Raw genomic sequence first — 23903 nt, 5'->3', positions numbered from 1 at the left:
TTGTGGATAAAGCTTCCAGTTGAGCACCAGCTCTATTTTCCTTGGTTACTGACATACACGGATGAAGTGCTTTCAATAGCAAGGTCTTACTTACAGGTTCACAGCATTGGCAATAGTCTATAATGTTCATCAGATGTCTATGGGATCTCTTTGGCCAACAAATCAAAAGATGTAACCCATTCCTGGTACTGAGATTTTTATTTGGTTGTATGTGATGCCTTATTGAAATACTGTTTATTCTAGTTTATAGAACTCCACTTAAATTACTCTCATAATTATATACATTTTTCAGAAGTTTTCAGAGAAGCAGGCTTCAAGATAGAATTCTGAAAGGTCTTTAGAGATATGTACTCCTCCTCACATCCTCTCATACACCTTTTTCTCCAATTTCTCTCCCTATTTAATATTATTCTAGTTTCCCCTTTATCTCTTTATGAAAATATTCTATTTGCCCATTCTTACAATAGTCCCTAAACCACACCCTGGTCTCCTACAAATTATCTAATGGCTCAGTATATTATGAATAACACACACACACACACACACACACACACACACACACACACTAAATCTTAGTGTCTAATACCCATGTATAACCAGAGTCTGGATGACTGTCTTATTTGTGGTTGCTATGGCTGTGAAAAGACACTATGGCCATTGCAACTCTTATAAAAGAAAGTATTTAATTAGGACTGACATCGTTTCAGAGGTTCAGTCCACTATCATAATGGTGGGAAGCGTAGCAGTGTGTAGGTATAATGCTGAAGAAGGAGCTGAGAACTCTATATCTCCACTCAAAGGCAGACTCAGAAGGAGACTGTTATACTAGGCCTGGTTTAAGTATATGGGACCACAAAGTCTGCCTCCACAGTGACATGCTTCCCCCAATAAGGCCACATACACTCCAACAAGGCAACACCTCCTAAAAGTGCTACACTGTATGGGCTCATGGGGGCCATTTTTACTCAAACTGTTACTGTTACTGTACTCAGGATGAATGTTTCTAGTTTTATCTAATTACTTGAAAATTTTATATTTTTATTAAAAGCTATATAATATTCCATATGGTACATCTATAAATGTACCACAATTTTTATTTTGTATAAGTTTTATTTTGCTGAATACCACAGTATGTGGATGAGAAAATATCTCTGTATGATGATGTAAATATTGATTTAAGTGTGGTATGGCCAGTTTTGTGGCAGATCTCTTTTCTGATTTTTGAAGAACCTCTACATTTATTTCCAAAGTTACCGTAGTTTCCCCAATAACAAGAATAAATATTCCCATTTTCTTGCATGCATAGCAGCTAATTTTTGCATTTGTTTTATTGATCATTGTCATTCAGCCTGGGATAAAAGGAAATCTCAAAGCAATTTATATTTCCATTTTTCTAATGGCTAATGATATAAAAAATTATGTGTTTTGAGACACTATTTATATTTTATCTTTTAAGAACTCTCTGTTAGACCCCCACTTAATTGGGCTATTTGTTTACTTGGTATGCAGTGTGCTGAATTCTTTATGTTATCTAGATAGTAACCCATTTCAGATGTAGTCTATGCAGTTATCAAGAGTGAGGCTAAAGATTAGTAGTATTTTCGAACCAACATGAAATACTGAGCTGCTTGAGCATACACAACTCTCTTTGATTTTAGGTTTTTTTGGGGGATGAAAGTGGTAAAAATAGGCATTGCCGATTCTAATTATACAATTTTTCTAGCAACTGGACCAATAGTTAATGAATATGAGGCTAGAAATATATCAATACATATTTATATGGTTTATAGGCAATTAAAATAGTTTCATTCATTTATAACCACTGAACATTGAAAATACTTAGTGATATTTTAGATTTTCTGAAAAGTTGACTAAATAAAAGGGTAGACTGAAAATCTTTAATTATGCAGACATTTCCAAAGATAGTATCAGAATTGCTATCTGATTTACATACTATTAGTATCTTTCTATTATTAGATTGCTAGTATTTATCTAATATCTAATATAGTATCAATTATTAGTATGACTATATGCATGTGTATCTAGATATGAAAATGTGTTTTGGGGGGTTCTACTCTAAATGGTAAAAATTAAAAATGCCTAATTATAACACTTATAGAAATAGAAAATTTCATAGCGAATATGTAAAGAATATAATATTGTATATGGCTATCAAAAATGGGGTTTAATAGTCAACTAATTACCGAAATTGGTCAAAAGCAAAATGTTCCTTTCAGTAGAAAAAGCAGTCTGAAATAACTATTTTTCTAGGTAAGAACATGAAAAATAGTTTTAGGATTCTATGGGCTGAAAAGAATTTTCAGATCCAACACTGGTATTATATATCATAAATGAAAATTTCAAAGAATCATTGAATTCCATTTTAAGAATATTTAACACTATTCCCTTTGAAGGATATTAATTGTAAAACAAAACCAAGCTCTTTAATAAGACAAAGACAAAACCCTAAAAGACAAAACCCACTACTAAAAACATAAATCCCAATAGAACGACAAACTTTATCTGCCAAGTATATTAACTTATATAAAAATACAACAAGGAAACAAAAATGGTAATTAATGAGTACTATGGAGAATCATATGCAAAGGTCTATCATCCTGGAATACATACAGATGGTTCATAAGCATGTAAAATCATTATTAAACATTTGGAAAATTTTCAGTTAAGCTGGAAAGGACTGCTTTAGTATGCTGATAAAAATAATAATAACAACAACAACAATACCTAGAGTATCAAGAGTTGGCAATGATGTGCAGAAACTTGAAACCTTAAGAATATTATGGACTGTAGAAAGTGAATACAGACAAATGAAAATGATTTAGATGATTTTTTAAAAATGCCGTTTCCTATATAACTCATTAACTCCTGTCTTAGATATTTACTCAAGTAAAAGGAAAATGTCCACTCACTCAAAAACCATGTATCTTTATTTGCTATTAAAAAGATTTTTTTTAAAAAAATATGTCTTTTAAATCGAGTATTAAGGTGTAGTGCAGGAATGAGGTGGAATGGTATAGAGTAAATGAATAAGGACATATAATATGGATGACTATAACAAGATTAATGAACTGCAAGAAGCACCAATGCCATACAGCTCCACTATAGAATATTTTTGGAATGGTGTAGTTGCCATATGTAAAAGTGATGTTATTTAAGCATTGGAAGAGTATAATTTACAACTCAGACTGTTCATATTGCTTCCTTTTGATGCAATCTCTATTGCTTTATCGGCTTTCAGTGTAATAAGTATTTGATGGAGACATCCTGCATATTTCTGGTCTTTCAGTTCTTAGGAGTGTTCTGCAAAGAAGAGACATTTTATGAGGACTGTGCATTGCTGTTTAGCTAGAATGTCTGGTCCTAAGTTAGAATTTGGGATCCTTTCAACTGCACAAACCAGAGCAAGTTGCTTAGTGTTCCTGAGCACCAAATTTCCTTGAATAACAGCAGCATCTACTGTGTACCATTGCCAAGAACATGCAATGATTTTGTGTACATGAAGTTCCTTAGACACAATCTAACATATTGCCAACTGTAACTGATTATATTAAATATTAAAAATGTGATAGGTAAGAGCAGGTGTTATTGTTTCTTCCTGTCACTTAGTAAACTGTGGAGTTCAACCTCTTGGTATTAAATGAATTGCAACAAGGACAACTATATTGAATAACCTGTTTTAGTTACTAGGAACAGCAAGCCTAGATTTGTGCCATGTTGCTATGAAATGTGATCTGGTGAACTTGATGTTTATGAAGACTTTTTATCAGTTGTAGTTGTTAGACTTTGGTGACAAGCAGAGTTAAAGGATCGAATGGAAAGGAATCCAAGTGTTGTAGAGTTGGCTAGAATTCGGGAGTGGAGTGAAATAATGGAGGGAGTTTCACAGAGAGAACTCTTAACATTCTGCAACAATTCCAAACAGAGTCTGCATCTAATGCAAAGAAGCATTGCCTGGAAACTGTCTTCCTGAGTGGCTGTGAGAAATGGTGAGCTGAGGACACAGGTTACTGGAAGATTATTTTAAAACCCGAAATCTCAGAGATTATGAACACACTAATTGGTTAGCATTAAGACCACAAAATGGCAGCTATGTCTGGAGGGCACTCTAACCATGGAATTGACTCAAGATAGCATTAGTTTAGAATCTACCATCAGTGTGATGTGCCAGAAAGTCAACTGTATGTGAACAAAACAAAACAAACAAAAACCCACCTCAGAATACTTGAAAAATTATAGTAAAATACTGAAATCTTATCATCAAGGTATCTTGTGTTCAGAAAATAAAACTCCAAGTTTTACATAAATTTCAGATCTCACCAAGGAAAAACATTAAGTAACTGTTCTTTCACGTACTGAATAGTGAAGAAATTTTTTTTTCTCCTGTAGATTAAGATAACAGAAGAAAATTGTTAAATATATGAAAGATAAATGCATGTTGGAGAGTAAACAAGGAAAATATTTTATATGACTACTTTTTTAGATTGTAAGATATATTCAACTGTTTAAATTCAATTGATAATGGCATTTGTAGATGAATATATAAGAGAGACATATATGTAATAGTGTGTAACATATGGAACACAATGAGGTCCTTACATCACATATTGATTCATATAATTGGGAACTCAGGGTATATAGGGGTGCATTCAGATTGCACAGTCTGAACCCTTGTAAAAATTAAGAATGACAATGTGATAGGAAACCAAATTACCTTGCTATAAAATATAAATAAAAAGTGATAGAGAACATGAAACATAAAAATAAATATTAAGTGTGACAAACCTATAAAAGGGTCAGGATGGAAGATAAAGAGTTATATCAATTATTATTTATAACAAGGAAAGTTAAAAAGTAACTTACAAGAGAGAAGAAAGATATTTTAAACTGAAAGATAATTTCAAGTTGAAATTTTTAACTAACAAGTTACACCTCAGAATTTAACCAGCCATGATGTAAAAGGACTTTAATTCTAGTACTTGGAAGGCAGAGGCAGGATCTCCATGAGTCTGAGGCCAGGCTTTTCTACAAAGTGAGTTCTAGTTTAGCAAGTAACTCATAGGTAGACTGTTTAAAATCTTAAAAACATGTCAGAAATTGTTGAATGTTGAGGAGTAGATATGCAGAGATACAGAATTTACAATTTTACCTTAGCGTGGAAATGAAAATGTTTTTACTTTTAAAAAGTTAGTAAAGAGAGAAAATGGGAACACAGAAATAAATTGCTGAATAGAGGAATAGTAAAACAAAAATGAAAGTTCCCAGAAAAGAAAATGAAAAACCAGTAACTTAGAGTATGCTGTGTTAAACATCAACTATATTCCAAAGACACCACTTCAAAAAACACATACACAATGTAAAAACAAACTGATACTGTATACCTAGCAACTATCCAGGCTAAAACAAGGCATGGAATTGGAAGAGAATTTACAGCCAACACTTTATTAAACCAATATAATCTCTAACTGCATTCTAACCATGTGTCTTTTTATTCACAGATAAGTTCAGTTATCACTTCCCATCATGGAAACTTCCTGTGCAACAGAGAGAGACCACTGCACTAATCTACATCCTATTTAAATGGAGAACTGTTTAGCATAGTGGCAATGGATACTTGTATAAAACTTCTCATACCTAAAGCTCAAGAAACATTGAGGAAGTGATGGGGTGTTTTCAGGGACTTTATTATGAGATTTTATCACCTCATGATATCAGAAGCTATACATATAAAGTCTCACCAATATGGATGCCCAAACATAATCTGAATAAGGATATCCAAAGTAGACATACCAAAGATGGTGAGAGAATACCCAGGAGGTCTCAACCCTATACAAAGAACTAAAGGCTGCCAAAGAATGCAAAGAGAAAGAGAAGTTTTCCCAATACCAAATTGTCAGCCTTGAAAATATTCATAAGAGAAATAGTATACAGAGTGAACAGGCTGTGTTCTGGAATTTATAGATACATACTTATAAGCATGCAATAACAATTAATGAGGAAAAGCAATGAATTTGAAAAACAGCAAATAGAGGTATGCGGGAGTATTTGGGGGAATAAAGAGAAGGAAAATTTAATGTAATCATATAAATAGCATCTTAAAATTTATGATACAAATGATCTGCTATAGTTAAAATAATGATTTTACTCTTGAGAAAAATGAAAAAAAATAAAGTTACATACTAAGAGTATGGCAATGTCATCTCAGAAAGAAATTGTGTGTGTGTGTGTGTGTGTGTGTGTGTGTGTGTATGTATGTATGTATGTATGTATGTATGTATGTATGTGTTTCAAAATCAGCTATATCTCATAGTCATAACAATACATTTTTCTTTGGGGGAATTTATATTTATTCCTTAATGAAACTAGCCCAAAAATGTAATAAACATTCACTTACTTGGTCAACAATTTTTAAATCTTGAGTTAATGTTAACTGAATGAATATAAAATTGTTCGGATTAAATTTTTGAATCAAAGCAAAGAAAACATTTTCATTATTTACAAATATAAGCTAATTTATGTTATAGCAATAAGATCCTGACTGAAACAGAAAATTAAATAAAATCAATAAAAATCAAGATCCATAAGTTGGTTGGTGGATATGGAGTTTTGCAGCAGATGACAATTTGGGAATGTTGACCTATGTTAATATATGAAAAAATCTGATATTTAGTGGATCAAGCATTCAGACATGTAGAATCTATAATATATTATAAGAATGCATCCTAATATGAGATGCCTCTTGTGTAAAGATTAAAGATAAAATTGAGTGGGTACAAATCTTAATTAGACTGGTGTTTATTTTAATGTAGTATTAAACCAGAATATAAATTTTCATACAGCAATTAATGTCAACATCTACTTTACCAGTATGACTTTTATGAGAATATGATCTCATAAATTTAAAGAGGATCTATCATTAGCAACAAAAATGTCTTGTAAACCATAGTAAAGTCATATATACCACATGTGTTGATAGGATTACAAATCCAATATTTATAACATTTATATTGCTGATTTTAGATGGGCAGTAAAGATTCTGCATCTCCAATAAATAGATCTCAAAATCTTCAAATCACATGCCATGTTCTGCTATAAAAACATGCCAACTAACATATAGAAACTTTTTCTAAATTTAAGTAGAAAAATAAAATGAATATATATTAATATAAAATCATTAATATATTAAACATGGTAATAATATATTAATATATAAATAATATATATTAATATAATAAATTAATATATACTGAACACATTTTTAAAACCCACAAAGTTCTATTTCTAATGCTATCAGAAAATATGCAAGTGTTCATTACAAATATCCTATAGAAGACTTTTACAAAAATGAGGCACATAGAAGATATGGTGATCATGCTTTGAGTCCCAACTCCTGCTGGAATTCAGAGGTTTGAATGCACCATTTAAAATTTCTAAGTCTGCTGACTCATCTTCAAATAGGAGCTATGTTGTCCATGATGCTATTCCTAAAGGCTCTAAAGGACCAATATAAAAATTTTGTTTTAAGTAAGAACAGGAAGAAGAGTATTTGCTGAAAGTGTTTGACTAAGCAAATGGGGAAAAGCGCAAAGAAGCAAGCTTAGGGATCCAAAGATCCATTTAAAATAGATACAAAATTCATGAAAATAAGCGCATGGAGATGGAATAATTCTCACTATCATCCTGGAAAGTTTCAAATTAGTCAGACTTGCCTTAAAAGCAAAAACAAAACCAAAACCAAACAAACACCCCCCTCCCCCACTAAACCTCTTTTGGGGAATTTAGCTGTACTTTATCATCAAGAAATGTTAGGTCTTTGCACTGATTTTGATCATTAGAAAAACAAAAATAGGATCCTTTAGTGATTCCTCTAAGAGCAATAAAATAATAAAGTAAATTTATTGATGTGATCAATGTAAATGTGTGGGGACAATGAACAGTAAGAGCAAACACATGCAAAATACTTGAAGCAGTTATCAGAAATTTTAGTTACGTATGTGGTCCCTCTGAACAAAATAGTGACTCAAATGATCAAAGAATGTTTCGCAATTAATATAGTTTGTATGTCTTCTGTGACTGATTCCAAGCATTAAGTGAGGAAGTTGGTATGCATCATCCTGCTAGAAATCTGATATGTGAAAAACAAAATGTGACTGAACTTTAATCACAATGACAGCAGAAGATGAATTTTCAGTCTTCTTGATGCTTGGCTGGCTGGAAGCAATTGTTCCCTTGTTCCCCTGAAGATAGCATCCTTTTTCTGATTCCAGTAACACTACACCCTTGTTCATCGTGTTTACATTCCCTTTTAATTTGACCCTCTTGATTTAGTTCTTCCTAAGTCCTTCAACATTGGAAGTGGCACTATTTATACTTTCTGTTTGCACTCATTTATGATTCCTATTGAATGTTTAATAACATATGCAATTACATCTACTCTCATGTGCATGAGTATACATACATATACACATAGCCAAATTTAATAAATTTTTAGGTTTCATATGTAATGTGAGATCCAAACTCCTTAAATTGACTCTTAATATAGCTAATAAACAAAACAGCCCCTAAATAATTTGTCAATTTCCTTCTGTTCCACATTCTCAATTCTTCCCCTCTTTACAAACAAAAGCAATTTTCCAATTATATTAAAATTTCTCCCCTTTTATCCTAAATATAATTTTCCACTTGATCAAGCTGTATATTCAAACCTGACTCTTTCCTAATTGCATTGATAACAAAGTATTTACGAAAGATCCCAAAATGCACAATGCATTAGGTATGTGCTTATTTTTCAATAAATTAAGAATGATAATTATAGTATTGAGTATCATATTAAATTTAATTGTTAAACTTTTATTTCATCTTATAATAACCACGATAGTGCAGTATTGAGGTTTTATAGGCTGTTATGAACTTCAATTTGCACATGGTGAAAAGGTTATACAAGATACAGGCTGAATCACAAAGTTGTTGTTTAAACACAGATTAGAACCTAAAACTCTAATGGATGCTCAAAGTTATATATCATAATCAAAAACTGCAATAAAATACAATATATTTAATCTACCATATTAAAAACAATTATAACATGACATGCTAATGTGGAAGAGGAAATTTATTGTGAATTTCTCACCCTTAGACAAAGAACTAAAGGCAATTATTGATTGCTAGGAGAAGGAGAATTAGCCTTTCCCAGAGATGAACAACCCTGTGTGTGTGTGTGTGTGTGTGTGTGAGTATACATGTGAGTAACAAATATAACAAAAAAAAAAGCAGAAATCAACTTGAGTTTGGTATCATGGGAGTAGTTTAAAGAAATGTATCTGGAAAGGGCTGGAGGGAGGAAAGAAAGAGGATATGATAAAATTCTAGTCCCAAGTGAGGATGCTTCAATCCCACTTAGAAGGGTGAAGAAAATTATCACAGGAGGCAGAGGAAGGGAGGGACCTGGGTGGGAGAGTAGAGGGAGAGCAGAAACAGAGGGATAGGATCAGGTATGTGAGGAGACAGGAGAGAAGATCAGGAGAATCAGTGGAAACATGCAGCTGAGGAGGTTGAGGGCAGGAGAAACCTCTAGAAAGTCTCTGAGACCTGGGATATGAGAGGCTCCCAACACTCTTTGGGGATGATCTTGGCCAAAATACTCTACAGTGGGAAGATGGAACCTGAAGAAATATCCTCCATTAGATAGACAGAGCCCCCAGTGGAGGGATGAGGCCACCCAACTACCTTAAACATTTCTGAGCCATTATTGTTCCTGTCTAAAAAAATGCAGGGACAAAAGTGGAGCAGAGACTGAAGTAAAAGCCATCCAGTGAACGGGCCAACTTGAGATCCATCCCATGGACAGACATCAAACCCTGATACCATGTTGTGCTTATTGACAGGAGCCTAGCATGGCTGTCCTTTCAGAGGCTTTATAGCAGCTGACTGAGACAGATGTAAAAACATACAGCTAACCAATGGACTGAAGTTGGGGACTGCTATGGAAGAGTTGGGGGAAGGATTGCAGGAACCGAAAAGGATGGTAACTCCGTGGGAAGAACAACCATATCAACTAACCCAGACCCCTCATAGCTCCCAGACACTAAGCCACCAACCAAAGAGCATACATGGGCTGTTCAATACTGCTGGTCACATATGTAGCAGAGGACTGCCTTGTTCTGCCTCAGTGGGAGAGGATGTACCTAATCCTGTAGACACTTGATGCCCCAGGGAAGGGGGAAACTGGGAATGACATGTGGGGTGGGGGTGGGGTCAGCACCCTCTCAGAGGAAATGGAGATGGGAATGGGGTGGAAAAATCTGGGAGGGGGGATCATGAAGAGGGAATTATTTAGAATATAAATAAATAAAATAATTTAATTTTAAAAATTCAAAAATTCTATTTCAATTAAAATAATTATTTTAAAATGATTTTTAAAATTCCCAAGTACATTCAGAAAACAAGAAATTATATTCTCTTTATACAAGCAGAAAGGGTGCTGAGAAAAGGGAGTTGAAACTCATTCACCCAGCTAGTAGAAAACATTAAGTGATTAAACTCATTCACACAACTAGTAGCAATCATTAAGTAGCAATACAAAGGGATGTGTATTGTCAATAAAAGATGCTAAGAGTTTCTGAGCAATGCACAGGAATTCGTGGGAACACTGAGAGAAGCTGTGTTCCCAGCTGGGAAGACACCATAATATAAAGATGACATTCACATGAAACCAACTGTAACCATCATTATGTACCCAGCAGGAATTTTAATGAAATTTGATGGCTGATGGTTAAGTTCATCCAGAAGAAAAATAATGCATAACTGGCAAAATGTTTCCTAGCCACAGATAACGAGAAACCATCTCTACTAGTTGTAAGAATATCCTCTAAACCTGTAGTGTATGTCCTCATAAGTAGATCAGTAGAGCAGAATAGAGATGAAAAAATTAAAGACATTTGCTTGTGCATAATAGAATATGAATGATGAAATGGGCTGCCCAGATTATGGCACTATGATATTGGTGCCACTATTGACTATTCATAAAGAGAGAGGGCCAGATGGAGTGAAGAACACAGGAAAGGAGGAATGTATGAGGAGGGAGTAGGGTAAGTGAAAATGAAGACAATTCCCATCTAACGCTACAGAGTGAAACTCAGGAAAGTTCCAAATTCCTTTCTCCTACACTTCTTAACAAACTAAGCCACAGGAATTTTTAATTCTTTCCGATTTTGTATATTCACCATGGTTCCAACTCATGTTACAATCTGCATAGAGAAAAGGGTCAGTAAGCATAACATTAGGTCCTGAGATAATCCAGCTCTTGTATCTCTGAATGTTGCACATGTTGAATTCGTGAGAGACTGGGCAGCCCACAGGATCTACAGAGTTACTCATCCACACCCTGGTACCAGCGAGCCAGGGGCTCATCAGACCCAGAGAAGACAGAGCACATCAGTTCCCTTACTCTTTCTTTCCAGTCTCTGTAACGCTATTTAGAAACAACAACACAAGCTTGTTTTGTTTTACATAAAATTTTAACCCATCAGAATGTGCAAATAGTTATTGCTACGTGATTTGTTTTAACATTTCAAAGCAATACAAAACTTATCCAAGTTTCATGTAATTAATAATACCACTGAACAATGGGACCACATTAAATTATAATATCAAAATGAAGACGGAAGACCCATTAAAACATCACTATACAATATATAGGAATGATTGAGAGTGAGGGACAAATTCACATGGAGAAAGCAATTTCACAGGAGAGCAGATCTGGATGACAACTGCTTGTGGTTAGAGGAAAAGTATAAAGCATGTAAACAATCTGAGATATGTGATATGGTAATGTAAGGGTGATTGCTTCCTCTGAACTAAGGAACTCAGCAAGTAAGACTGAAAGCTAGCTAGCAGCTCAGCAGAGCCCCCAGGACTTGTAATATCAGCTACTGGAAGGATAAGGCTAGAGGATCTCTAGAAAGAGTAGTGACAATTCCTTTCACAGTGACCAACCAGCAAACAACACTTAAGCTATGTGACACTTAAGTGACATAACAGTACAAATTTCCCTCGAGTGGGAAAAGTGAATTCAGACTTCTAGGATCTCCAGTCATGACATTACATCATCAACTGGAGAAGCATCAGAGTGCTCTTTAACAGTCTATGGCAACAGTCAGTGTTAAGGAGACAACTATTCACTAGACGAATATTCACATAGCTGAAGAAAAAGAAAGTGCCATCCTTGATATTCCCAGAAAACACTGAAAGCAGCAACGAGACAGGGTAGATATTTCAATAACTGACACACGAGCACAAGGAGTCATCTGAATACTGGTTGCCTACAGGATTGTCCACAGCAAAGAAAAAGCTACAGATGGTTGTGCTGCTGCCTACGAACAGTCAGGGCCACAGTGTCCGACAGTAAACCAGCAAAGCGGAACGCAGATAATGACTATGACAAAGTTAAAGTGATACTGTTAAAAAAAAAAAAAAGAGCTGGAAGAGAGGAGGGAGGGTAAGAGACTTGAGAGGAGGAAATCATCTCAATTTACCCTGCAGGGAGCTAACAAATGCTCACTGACATTAATCACAGGGCTAATGTAACCAGCTCCCCAGTCATATCCACAATCATTAATTCTTAACAATCATTAATTCTTAACCATGAAGCCAGGCTGAAAAATGCTATTACGCTGAAGATTGTATTTGAGCTAGCAGTCTTTCAACTGACTTGAGTTTTTCTGTTAAATGTCATATTAATTTAAAACAGTGTGTGCGTGATTCTCTTTACAAATAAGTTTTTTATATAATTTTATTTTTGTGGATATTTACTAATAATTCTTTGATGGTAATTAGATGTTAGGATGTGGTCACTATTATTTAATGTAAGGATTTTAAGTATATATATACCTATAAATCCATAAATAGATATAGATAGATAGATAAATGGATAGATAGATATACATACAGAGACAGAGAGACAGAGAGACAGAGAGAGAGGAGAAGAGATTTGGCTTAAACAAACAATATAAACAGTACTATAAAATGTCTCCCATTTTAAACATCCAGCGTGTGGGGGACTTTTGGGATAGCATTGGAAATGTAAATGAAATAAATGCCCATTAAAAAAAAGAAAAAAAGAAAAGAAAAAGCATAATGATCACCATGATGATAAATTAATTATGAAGTTCTCTGGTATTTATTTCTATATATCAGTATGTGTTGAAGAAAATGTATCCACTGGGTGTGGTGGCCCAAGCCTTTTATCCCAGCACTTGGGAGGCAGAGGCAGGTGGATTTCTGAGTTTGAGGCCAGCCAGGTCTACAAAGTGTGTTACACAGGGCTACACAGAGAAACCCTGTCTCGAAAAGACAGAAAAAAAAAAGAAAAAAACAAAAAAAGAAAATGTATCTGCATGAGGGTGTGTTGCTGTGGTCAGGGAGCGAGACAGAAAATGGACTTAACATGTTACTACATACGGGTAAATGTCAGTTGCTTGTGAGAGCCCTTCCAATGGTTTCATGTATGAGCTGTATAAAAACTCCAACACACAAAGCACAGAACGAATAGTAATTAGGCATTGAGATAGGATCACAGGAGTGGACCCACATGCAGGGACAAGATGATTAAAGGCTGGTCCATATTCTGTTCACTTGGAAATCAAGTGATTTAAGACTATTGCCTTCCTGTTAATTCTCTGGAGTTGGAACTATCTGGAGTAGCTGCTTGGGAATAATTATTATACTGTCAAATGCAGTGCTGAGAATCCTGTCAAATGACATAGCAATTTAAGTAAATATCATTGACAGGGAAAAAAATTTAAACAATACAATGTCATGGTTCAGTTAGTCTCAGATGGTTACAGGTTCAATAAAATAGCACAATGCAATTTTTATAGGTTACATTCAGTTAAAATGTATATTATTTAATCCCATTAAAATCCTGCCCACCACTTACATTCACATGTTATCAACTTGATTTCCTGATAATCAAAGATTTTTGTCATAATATTAAAATATAAGCCTGGAAGGTATATGTGGAATCATTTTTCTCAGTCACCCAAATTATACAGCTTTTGTGTTTTTCCTAGCTGCTTAGTACTGCTCAGTATCGTTCTAATTTAACAATTTATATTATGGCATTGAATATATTCAAGGTAGAATATATACTATGTATTTTTAAATACATTGTTCTGTGGACTGCTTAGAACAGTTTGATTTTAAAAAATGAGTAAGATATAAAGTTGTTTTGATAATAGAAGAAGGTACTTAAAGATTCTTGGTAGTGGTATTTGCATGTGTGATGGGGGCAGGGGAGGCATCAGGCGTGGCAGAGAGAGTAATTTCCTGGAAAATTAAACCCTGTCCTTGTGCCATCAGGTTGGGTAATATAATGTGTGTTTGTAGAGAGTTGCACATAATATTCAGAAGGAATCTTGCATTCATCTGTTGGATTAAATGCATAAATAACTATAAAGCACAGACTAGCCTGGATGTCATCCTAGAACCTATTTTGGCCTTAAACCCTTGCCAACAATCTTGCAGCAACCTGCTAAGCGGTAGGATTATGGGCTTGAGCCACAATGTCCTGCTACTAGAAAGTGATTTTTAAATACTATCTGTTGGCTGAATAGAAAGAGACAGCAAGCTGAAATTAAAAGGAGAGAAATATGCAAAAATCAAAATACTATGATGCAACGTTTTCAGCTAATTATGATTTTTCTAAGATGGGTTTTGACTCTAGTAGATTTCTTACTAGAATATTATAGGATTTTCATAATTTTGTGTACATTTAAATACATGAAAATGTATGAGAAGATGGGTCTGACAATAAGTTTTGGAAGGCAAAACACTTACTGTCATACTGGACTGTGTGTGTCCTACCTCCTTAACTCCATGTGCTGGAAAGAGGAAACTGATGTCCCCAGACTTCAGAGTGTACACACACACACACACACACACACACACACACACACACACACACTAAGCAAAACATTGTAACAAAAATTAAGAAAATATATGGAATGATACCTACAGGCATATTATCTCAAAATTTTTAATTAAAATTCTATTTCTAGTATTGTTAGTGACTTGTGTTGATCTTCTGATCCCAAGATATGAGCATCTAAGTACATCAAAATTAAAGTTGAGAGAAATTGCATACCTGGTTACCTCAAACAGTGAAATAAATAAGCATTACAGCCAGGATAAGCAACTGTATGTACTCAAGGGCAAGTGAATTGTAACAAGAAGTCTTAGAAGGTCAAATACTTGTTGACATACTGGACTATTGGTTGTCTATCCCCTCAGCCCCTTCTGGTCTAAGGAGTAAACTGATTTTTGAAACCTGTCTACAGACCTCAGGGCCACAACAGTTCAGTGTTGTGCACACTGGTTGATTATAAAACAGATACTGGCTTTATCTTTTTGTAGTACATGTATAGAGAAATCTTTGAAGAACTAAGTCTACTTTGTATTCTGTTATCGGTCCAGATATCCTCTCTAGACACTTAGGTCTCCATGTCTCATGCTGCACTATTCTTGCTGATTACTAGCAGGAAAATCCACAGGACCAGATGACCAGGAGCAAAGAATGGGATGTGACAACATGGTGGTTTTGATGGTGGTTTTGATGGTGGTTTTGGTGGTGGTGGTGGTGGTGGTGATGCTATTGATTGTGGCAGTGGTGGTATTGGTGGTGCTGGTTGTGGTAGACTGTAGCTCTCAATCAATACAGCAGACTTTGGAGATGTTTGTGCAGCTGAGATCAGCTAGTGCGCCTAGAAAAAAACTTGATGCCCCACTGCCATGACCTAATATACTCAGGTTACAATGTTGATATACTCTGTAGTATTTGGACCAGAGATAAAAATCAGTTCTCATCAATGTTTTCAGAGAACAACTTTGGTTGTACTCTCAAAAGTGCCAACCTCAGAAGATAAACTTTTAATCCTTTCATTGGTAGAGGTCTTCACCATCTTTAACTTGTGTTCCCAGATAGACTATACAAATCAGCCTTGGTAACTTTATAGGCTCTGTGCCTCTGGGCATTCCAGCAAGATACAATTAAAAGAGAAACAACAGCAACAATTCCTTGTGTCACTACATATCTTATCTGTGGGAAGTGTTTTTATCATTTCTATCAAAAGTTTCTTTAATTTCACTAAACTCTTTAATAGTGATAAGCACAGACGGAATGTGGAGAATGACTGAATCGTGGAATACTGTGATGTATGGAAGTACTTTGGGTCTGTTAAAACTAATCTCAAAATAAAAAAAAATTAGTTGTTTTTAAAGTTTAATTATGCACATCAGTTATAAATATATGTCCCTATTTTGCTTTATTTACTGAAATCTGGGAAGTAATGTTAAACTAAGTATATTCTATTAAAAGTGTACTAAATGAAGTATAGTCGGTATTCTCTACAGTTCATATATTGTTAAAATTTGTTGATACAAATATCTTAATTAAAATTCTAAAAATAAATCTTCACTCTACTTTGACATTAGTGGATAAAAGGCTTAATAGAAATTATTTAAATACTATTTTACCATACAAATTTCCTAATGTATTATGCTGGTATATTAAACATTACTTTAATATAAAATAATTCTATATAAAAGAAATTCATTTTTGTCACCTTTAAATAATAATGTTTTCATTCTATCCTAAAGAATTAATTCCCATGGATACATATAAAAGAAAACCATTCTGATAGATTATAAATATACTGATGCCATAGACTGCTTTCTACCTTCTAAGAAAAATCTTAAGTCAAAATGAGCAATCACAATGTTTCAGTCTTATTTTCTTTTAGCATGCTGCAAAGTGATAAAATATAAAGTTTAAATCGATTTTTTCCCAAAGGGTAAATATTCTGGTATTAATTAAAGTATTGCATTTAATTTAATTTTATGTTTAAACTGTTGTTCTCTTGGAAATGCATTTTACATTTAAGGGGAAATTTTATGATACTTTGAATGGATAATTCAACCACATGTATCCTTCCCAAGAAAAGAAAACTCATAAACACCTCTTTTTCAAATGCTACCATTGCATTTAACTTCAAGAGATTAAGAGGAACACAATTTGTAGTCTAAAATCAGCCAAGAGCTTCAGATCAAGTGCTTTCTGATTTGCCAATTCAAAGCTAACCTTTTCTATTGTTCTTCAACTGATTCTTTTAGTTTCTACAAATAACTCTTTAGCTTAAAGGAATTGAATGCAAAAGGAAGGAGACAGGAAAATTTGATGCTCCTCTGTTGATGCTACTCTGTGTGTAGTATGTAGTGAAAACATAAACTCTAAATTATCTTAGAGTAAGCCAAAGCCATATCACATACCTTTCGGGAATGAATTTCTTTCACATACAATGGTAGTAGAAACTCAGATATACCTTCAAGTCGGATTCCCTTCTTGGTGACTCTCAGATTCCCCATACCATCCTACAAGCAATGAAATATAGTTCACTTTTAGGTTAAGTAGAGAATGCGTATCTGGCCATAATTTTCTTAGGGCTAAATTGAGAAAATAGTGAACTCAAATCCATGATTTAAGAAGAAAACAAAACAAAACAAGATATTGGAAAGATCACAGCATTTTGCATCCAATAGAGGGCACTGCTTTGCATGCTAAGGGGAGGCAGCCGATAAAGAACCTAATGGCTCCTCTGAATTTGATGAGAAATTATTATTTTCTGTGAATAAATATTTCATTCATACATTAGTTCAACTCTTTGTTAGATGTGACACTAGCTATGTGATTATTAACAAATGATTGCAGAGGTCTAATGATATTGTTACAAGTATAAAGCTAGTGATAGTATTATAAGTATAAAGGTTATACAACATTTCCACTTGTATAATAATTTCAACCACTAATTAATAATTGGTATTAGAAAACCTGATTCATTTGAACAAAAATCATGAAACACATGTTTTACCTGATAAACATTTGTTTCTGGGGATATTAATACAGTTAAAAATAATATTGATGAAGCAGAATTAAATCAGGATTGAATTTAATTGGAAAGTGCATCCAATGTATAGTAACAAAGTAAGAAACTGACTATATAAAAATATTGCAAATGAGTTTAAATAGGAAGTTAATGTGGGTGGAGGGACAATGACCATTTTAGTGACATTTACTTCTGGCTCATATTTGGGTTGTTCTATTGGGAATTTTTGGAGAGGAAACAGCTAGGGATATACGTTGTCTGGAATATTCATTAGCAAGGACCACAGTGATTGCTGTGCTAAATTTGCTCTTACTTAGTGAACTTATGAAAGAAGAAATATAAAATGTATTTCAACAGCTCACTGACTTTAGATGATTTATAGTATGTTTCAGGACAGTATATCCAGCAGAATTGTTGTAAAGGGCTAAAAGCTGTTAATAACATAGAACTGGTGATAAGTATGTGATGCGTCATAAAAGAAAAAACATATAGGCTTGATGACTAATTTCATTGACGACACAGAAAAAAATAGTATTTTTCACTTGTTCCGGTCTTCAATATCATGAGTTATTATCTCATAAATAGGAATAGTAAATTATTAATTTTGCCTGGGTAAAAATGTGTGTGTGTGTGTGTGTGTGTAGTATGTGCATATTTGTGTATGCATATATATGTGCATTGGTACGTCTTTCTACCATTTCTTTTTTCAGTGATATTGGAACACATAGAATCTGGCTAGACTGGAATTAGCCTCAGGCTCCCCTGTGTGTACGTTGCTGGGATTATGGTCAAGCACTCTACATACTTGGCTTTTATATAGATTCTTGGGATGCAAGCGCTACTCTTCACACTTTCGAGTCACACACTTCATCTAGTTCATCTAGGGGGCCATCTCCTTCTGTCCCGTTTCAATCATAAAAGAAGAGTCAAGTAAACATGGTGACATGAACTTCTACCTTCTACACGTAGAAATGAGAACGATGAGGTAGTATAACATTGTGATTTTAGCAATAGGAAGTTACTCATGAGAAACACAGAATAAGGAAGATGAGTTAGAGATAATGGTGAGGGAAAGGGAAAGAGGAAGATATGTAAGGAGAGGGAAGGAGGAGGAGGGAATTTTATGAAGTGATCATAAAATGATAAACTTCAGTATTCCCCTGGTAGGAGAAATAGTTTCTTAATAAATTAAACTAAAACTTGCTAGGCAGGAATGAATTCACTGAGATAAATGAATAAACAGAGGTAGGATACACATGCTTTGCATGGAAACCAACTAAAAATAAGTAAATTTATATGAAAAATTAATTTATTAATGAAAAATTATGTTGAAAAACCAGTGTATTTTTATATACTTCTCATTTAGCTGAGACAAGAGACATTTTACATTTAAAAAAGAAAGCTTTAAGGATATAGTATTCTTAAGTTGTGTAAACATTATTTTCCTTGAAAACGTCTACTTCTTAATAAATAAATAACACTGTTTTTGTTTATTTCTCATTGAAAAGCAAAAGCAGACATCAAAAATGGTCTTTAAGGTGAGAGAAAAAAGCAAACACATCAAGTAGAGATTTAAAAATAGTAATATAGTAATATTCTGGGCAAGTTAAATCTGAGAATTGTGAAGAAAACTTTATTATCAGAAAATAAGACTTTGTCTTTTATGTTGTTCAAGGTGACAGAATTTGAGGGGATTTTCTAGATAAAATGATGCTTAAGAAGACACTAATACTATTTGCAAAGTTAAGAAGACAGGAAGTATTCTCAGGAATCCAGAGAGATAAGATAGCTAGAATAACCAGAATAAAAATATTTTAAATCAGGGATTTTCTTGGCTAAACCTCACAGTCAGTATCTATATACATTCTCAATTGCCTGCTGAAAAAGACGTGTTCTGAAATGGATTCCACCATTTCTGTGGAAACATCAAATGTCCTTTCTACAGCTTGTAAGGACAGAAAAAACAAGTTCTATCACAAATGTTATTCTTAATATAAATTTATCTTAAAATTCTTTAATAATAATGATAATTTTAATAACATGATAAAAAAGAAAACTGGACATGTAATGTTAAACATTATATTGCCATTTATGATATGTGTATTTAATTGTAGAACGTTTTCAGTTTTAATTTTAGTATGTTTTCCTTTGTTTGCCATAAAATTATGACTCCAGACATTTCATTAGTTACATCATATAAATTACTTCAAAATGAATTCCCCTGTATGAATTTGGACTAATTCTTACAGAATGTTATGGTTCTAGCTGGCTATACTTTGTCTTTATTTATTCTACTTTGTATTTATCCTGTCTGCTATTAAAATTGAATAAATTTTCACTTTTCATATCATCTACATGGTGTTATTTAATTCAAACTCTCTATAATATATCCATGTTCACTATATGATTGATTGGTCCTCAATATTCTATTAAGTCCAGTAATAGTTATGAAATGCTAATAAAATCTAATTGCCCTTCTCCCTACTATCAGAAATACTTTTTATACTTACTGCGATAATTCTGATTCATTATCATCTTGGTCCTTTCAACCTTATTGCAAATTATGTACAAATTTTCTCTTAAAGATGACATTGTCATACATCAGAGTATAATAGAAGCCAGCATATCTCTCCTCTCAGTTTCTAGCTTGGTTCTGTTACATTCATGCAAACTCAACAATCTTTGTACTTTAAATTTTTCTCTCTTCATCATACATGCTTATTCTTCCCACTTTTAAATTGGTATATAATCATTATATATAACGATAAGTTTCATAAGGATTTTTTTCAAAAAATCAAGTAGTACCACCATATTAATCTAATGAGATTTACTCTTTGTCTACCTGCCCCTTGGTGCTTCTCATCTGTTTCCTCTGCCCAGATATTGCTCCTACTTTTTTGTGTCACGTATATATTCACATTTGAGAGAAAACTCAGTATTTGGCTTTCTAAGTCTATCTTTTGTGACAATATGATTAGTCCCAGTTAGTCATTTCCATTCAAAAGACTTCATTATTCTTTAGGACAGACTAAAATGTGTGTGTGTGTGTGTGTGTGTGTGTGTGTGTGTGTGTGTCATATTTGTTTATAGTTCTCTGCTAATAGATATCTATAAAAATATAATACATTGGCATTATACATATTATTGCAAAAACATGTTTGTGCAGATAACTCTGTGTTACACATAATTAGATTACACGTGCAATAGTCTAACAGATAATGGAAATAGGTCCTATTGGATGCCTAGCTGGAGAAACTCTGGCAGATGCTCTGCTGGAGGAGCTGCAGGAGGCATGTGAGTTTCCTGGAAAGGGCCCACTGCTTTGTATTGCTGTGATGGGTGAATCCTGGAAAGACATCAACCCAGTTCTTCATCCCAGGATTTCTTCTTGCTACTGCTATGCATTCTCATGGTTTGCATTGCTGTATTCCTAATTTTCCTGACATAGTGTTACTGGGTAAAGAAAGATCTGACTGTAGTGTGTTATGATTGACTCCAAGTATTAGCCCACTCTATTGGACAACTTTCTTACAAATCAAAATAAAGAAGAACTTTCATGGAATCATGCTATTTAGATGACTTGACGATTTTATGATTCTTGATAAAGATTTGATAGAATTCTTGATGTGATTAAAATAATTTTAAGAAGTTAGGATGGTTGATAGAAAGTTGAAACTTAGAATCAAATATAAGATGTGCTTCCTTTTTGCAAAATAGTAAAGGTTGTATAGGAGTAGAAAAGGAGTTCTTTCATGAGTTCACAAGCATGTAAACTGCACTAGGAAGAAAGATAGGCTTGGAACAAATGATCAAACATTCACTCTGGATTAGGTCCAGGGAGGAGGCTACAGGTCTTGGAAAGCATGGTTATAAATAAACAAGGAGTAGGTAATTTTATTCCATAAAATCTATTGCTCTTAACTTATAATGAGCATATGAAATGAAAGGTAGATTAAAAACTACTTCTTTGAACTTATAGTCAAGAATCCTACTATATCTCTGTTTTGTGTAACATTTTATCTTTTTGTATTCTTAAATGAGGTAACCATTTCTCTTACATAAAAATCTTGTCTAGGGGATATAAAAAGACTAAAGGGAGAAAAAAGTTGTTGCAACTTTTTTAGCTTTAACCAGTAAGTTTGTATGTGAGAGTGTGTGAATTTCTCTCTTTCTCACAAGCCCTTAAAGAGTTTAAAGAGTTCAGAGTTTCTTGTAGGTCACAGACTGTGCGAGCACCAGATAATTAAGTCTCAATCTTGTCAGCACTATCAGCACTTGTCTCCATTGCTGTCCCTGTAAATCACCTGCAGCTATTTGATGACTGCTCTCTAAGACTAGAGAATCTTAGAGAGACAATATAGTTTTAATTTACAGTTGGCTAAGTACACCAAGAACATTTTCAGATAATTATTAGCTATCTGTACTTACTTTATTTAATGGAAAGTATATTTTACTGCAATATATTTGGTTCATGGTTTCACATCTTTCATTTTCTCTCTCTCTCTCTCTCTCTCTCTCTCTCTCTCTCTCTTTCTCTCTCTCCTTCTCCCTCTCCCTTTCCCTCCCCCCCTCAGCAAACAGGCAAACATAAACACACACAAACACACACACACACACACACTGACACACACAGAGACAGACATGCACACCTACACAAATACCCAAATCCATAAATATAAAAAAACTGAAATCCATAAAATATAAACACAAGACTAGCAAGATAAAAAATGCCCAAACAATACAATATGGGACAAAATATAAACAAAAATACTATTGAGTTTGTTTTGTGTTGGTCATTCACTGTTGGGCATGGTACCTTGAGTGTGGTTTATGTAACCAGACTGACTCTGTGGGAGAAATCTTTTTTTTTTTTTCTTCTCCAAGTGGTTGCCAATCTGAGATGGTTTCTAGGTTAGGGGTGGGTGGTTGTGCTCTCCCTCTTTCAGCACTGGTACATCATGATTTAGACCTGTGTAGGCTTCCTGAATACTGCACAATCTCTGTGAACTCACATGTGCATTGGTTTCAATTGTATCAAGAGACCTTGTTTCCTTGATGTCTTTCATCCCATTGGCTCTTACAGTCTGCCTGCCTCCTTTTCCTCCTAGATCCCTCAACTATAAGAAGAGGGACTTGATGAAGACGTCTTCTTTAGCATTTAGTATTCTAAAATCTCTTACTCTTTGTCCATTCTTCACTTGTGGGTCTTTGTATGTGTTTGATCAACTACAGGTGGAAGCTACTTTGATGATGTCTGAGCAAGACATTGATCTCCAGGAACGGCAAATATCATTAGGAGACAAGTTTTGGCACCGTTCCTTTCAGAAGAGTATGAGTTCGCTCTCTCCTATGAATTTTATTTTCATTAAGTTTACATACGTCTTATCTCGTCTGAAAATACAATCATCAGCTTTATTCATTTCCTCCTTCCTTGCATATACTTTTCTAACAGTTAAGTTTACCAGACAAAAGCTAAGACAGTTCCAGAATATTTAAATCTTCAGCAAAATATACTTCCTTTCTTGAAAATCATTATTACAAAATTCATATTATTGAACTCAAACACTAAGTGATATTTATTAGTTTTGTTTTCTTCATTTCAACACACACATATGTGTGTGTGTATATATATATATATATATATATATATATATATATTTGTATGTGTATATAAAATAGCTTTTCTAGATGTATATATTTGAATTACATGTGTGCCTGTACAATGGAAAAGTAGTCAGAGGAGATGTTGTTTCCTCTGAATATAAACTCATGGATAGTTGTGAGTCAGTCTGTAAGATGGACCCGGCCCTATGGAAGGCCATCTAGTTTTCTTAATTGCTAAACCATTTCTATATTACCCTATAATATTTAGCACAATTTTAATATGTTTTGTTTTTTTGTTTTTGTTTTTGGGTTTTTTTTCCAATTTTTATTAGGTATTTACTTCAT

General features: G+C 33.9%; 1 protein-coding gene across 1 annotated transcript in view; it reads right to left on the bottom strand.

The window, feature by feature from the left end:
• Sgcz (sarcoglycan zeta) overlaps positions 1-23903 on the bottom strand; it is a 1088618-nt gene that overhangs the window by 163541 nt on the left and 901174 nt on the right. Inside the window, exon 3 of the mRNA XM_021169917.3 lies at positions 17341-17442. Coding sequence (XP_021025576.1) covers positions 17341-17442 — 102 coding nt within the window. The remainder of the gene's footprint in view (positions 1-17340; positions 17443-23903) is intronic.

The sequence above is a fragment of the Mus caroli genome, unplaced genomic scaffold, assembly GCF_978045245.1.
Source record: "Mus caroli unplaced genomic scaffold, Mus_caroli_1 scaffold_10, whole genome shotgun sequence".
In the NCBI taxonomy this organism is placed as follows: Eukaryota; Metazoa; Chordata; class Mammalia; order Rodentia; family Muridae; genus Mus; species Mus caroli.
This window is presented reverse-complemented; position numbering and strand designations above follow the sequence as displayed.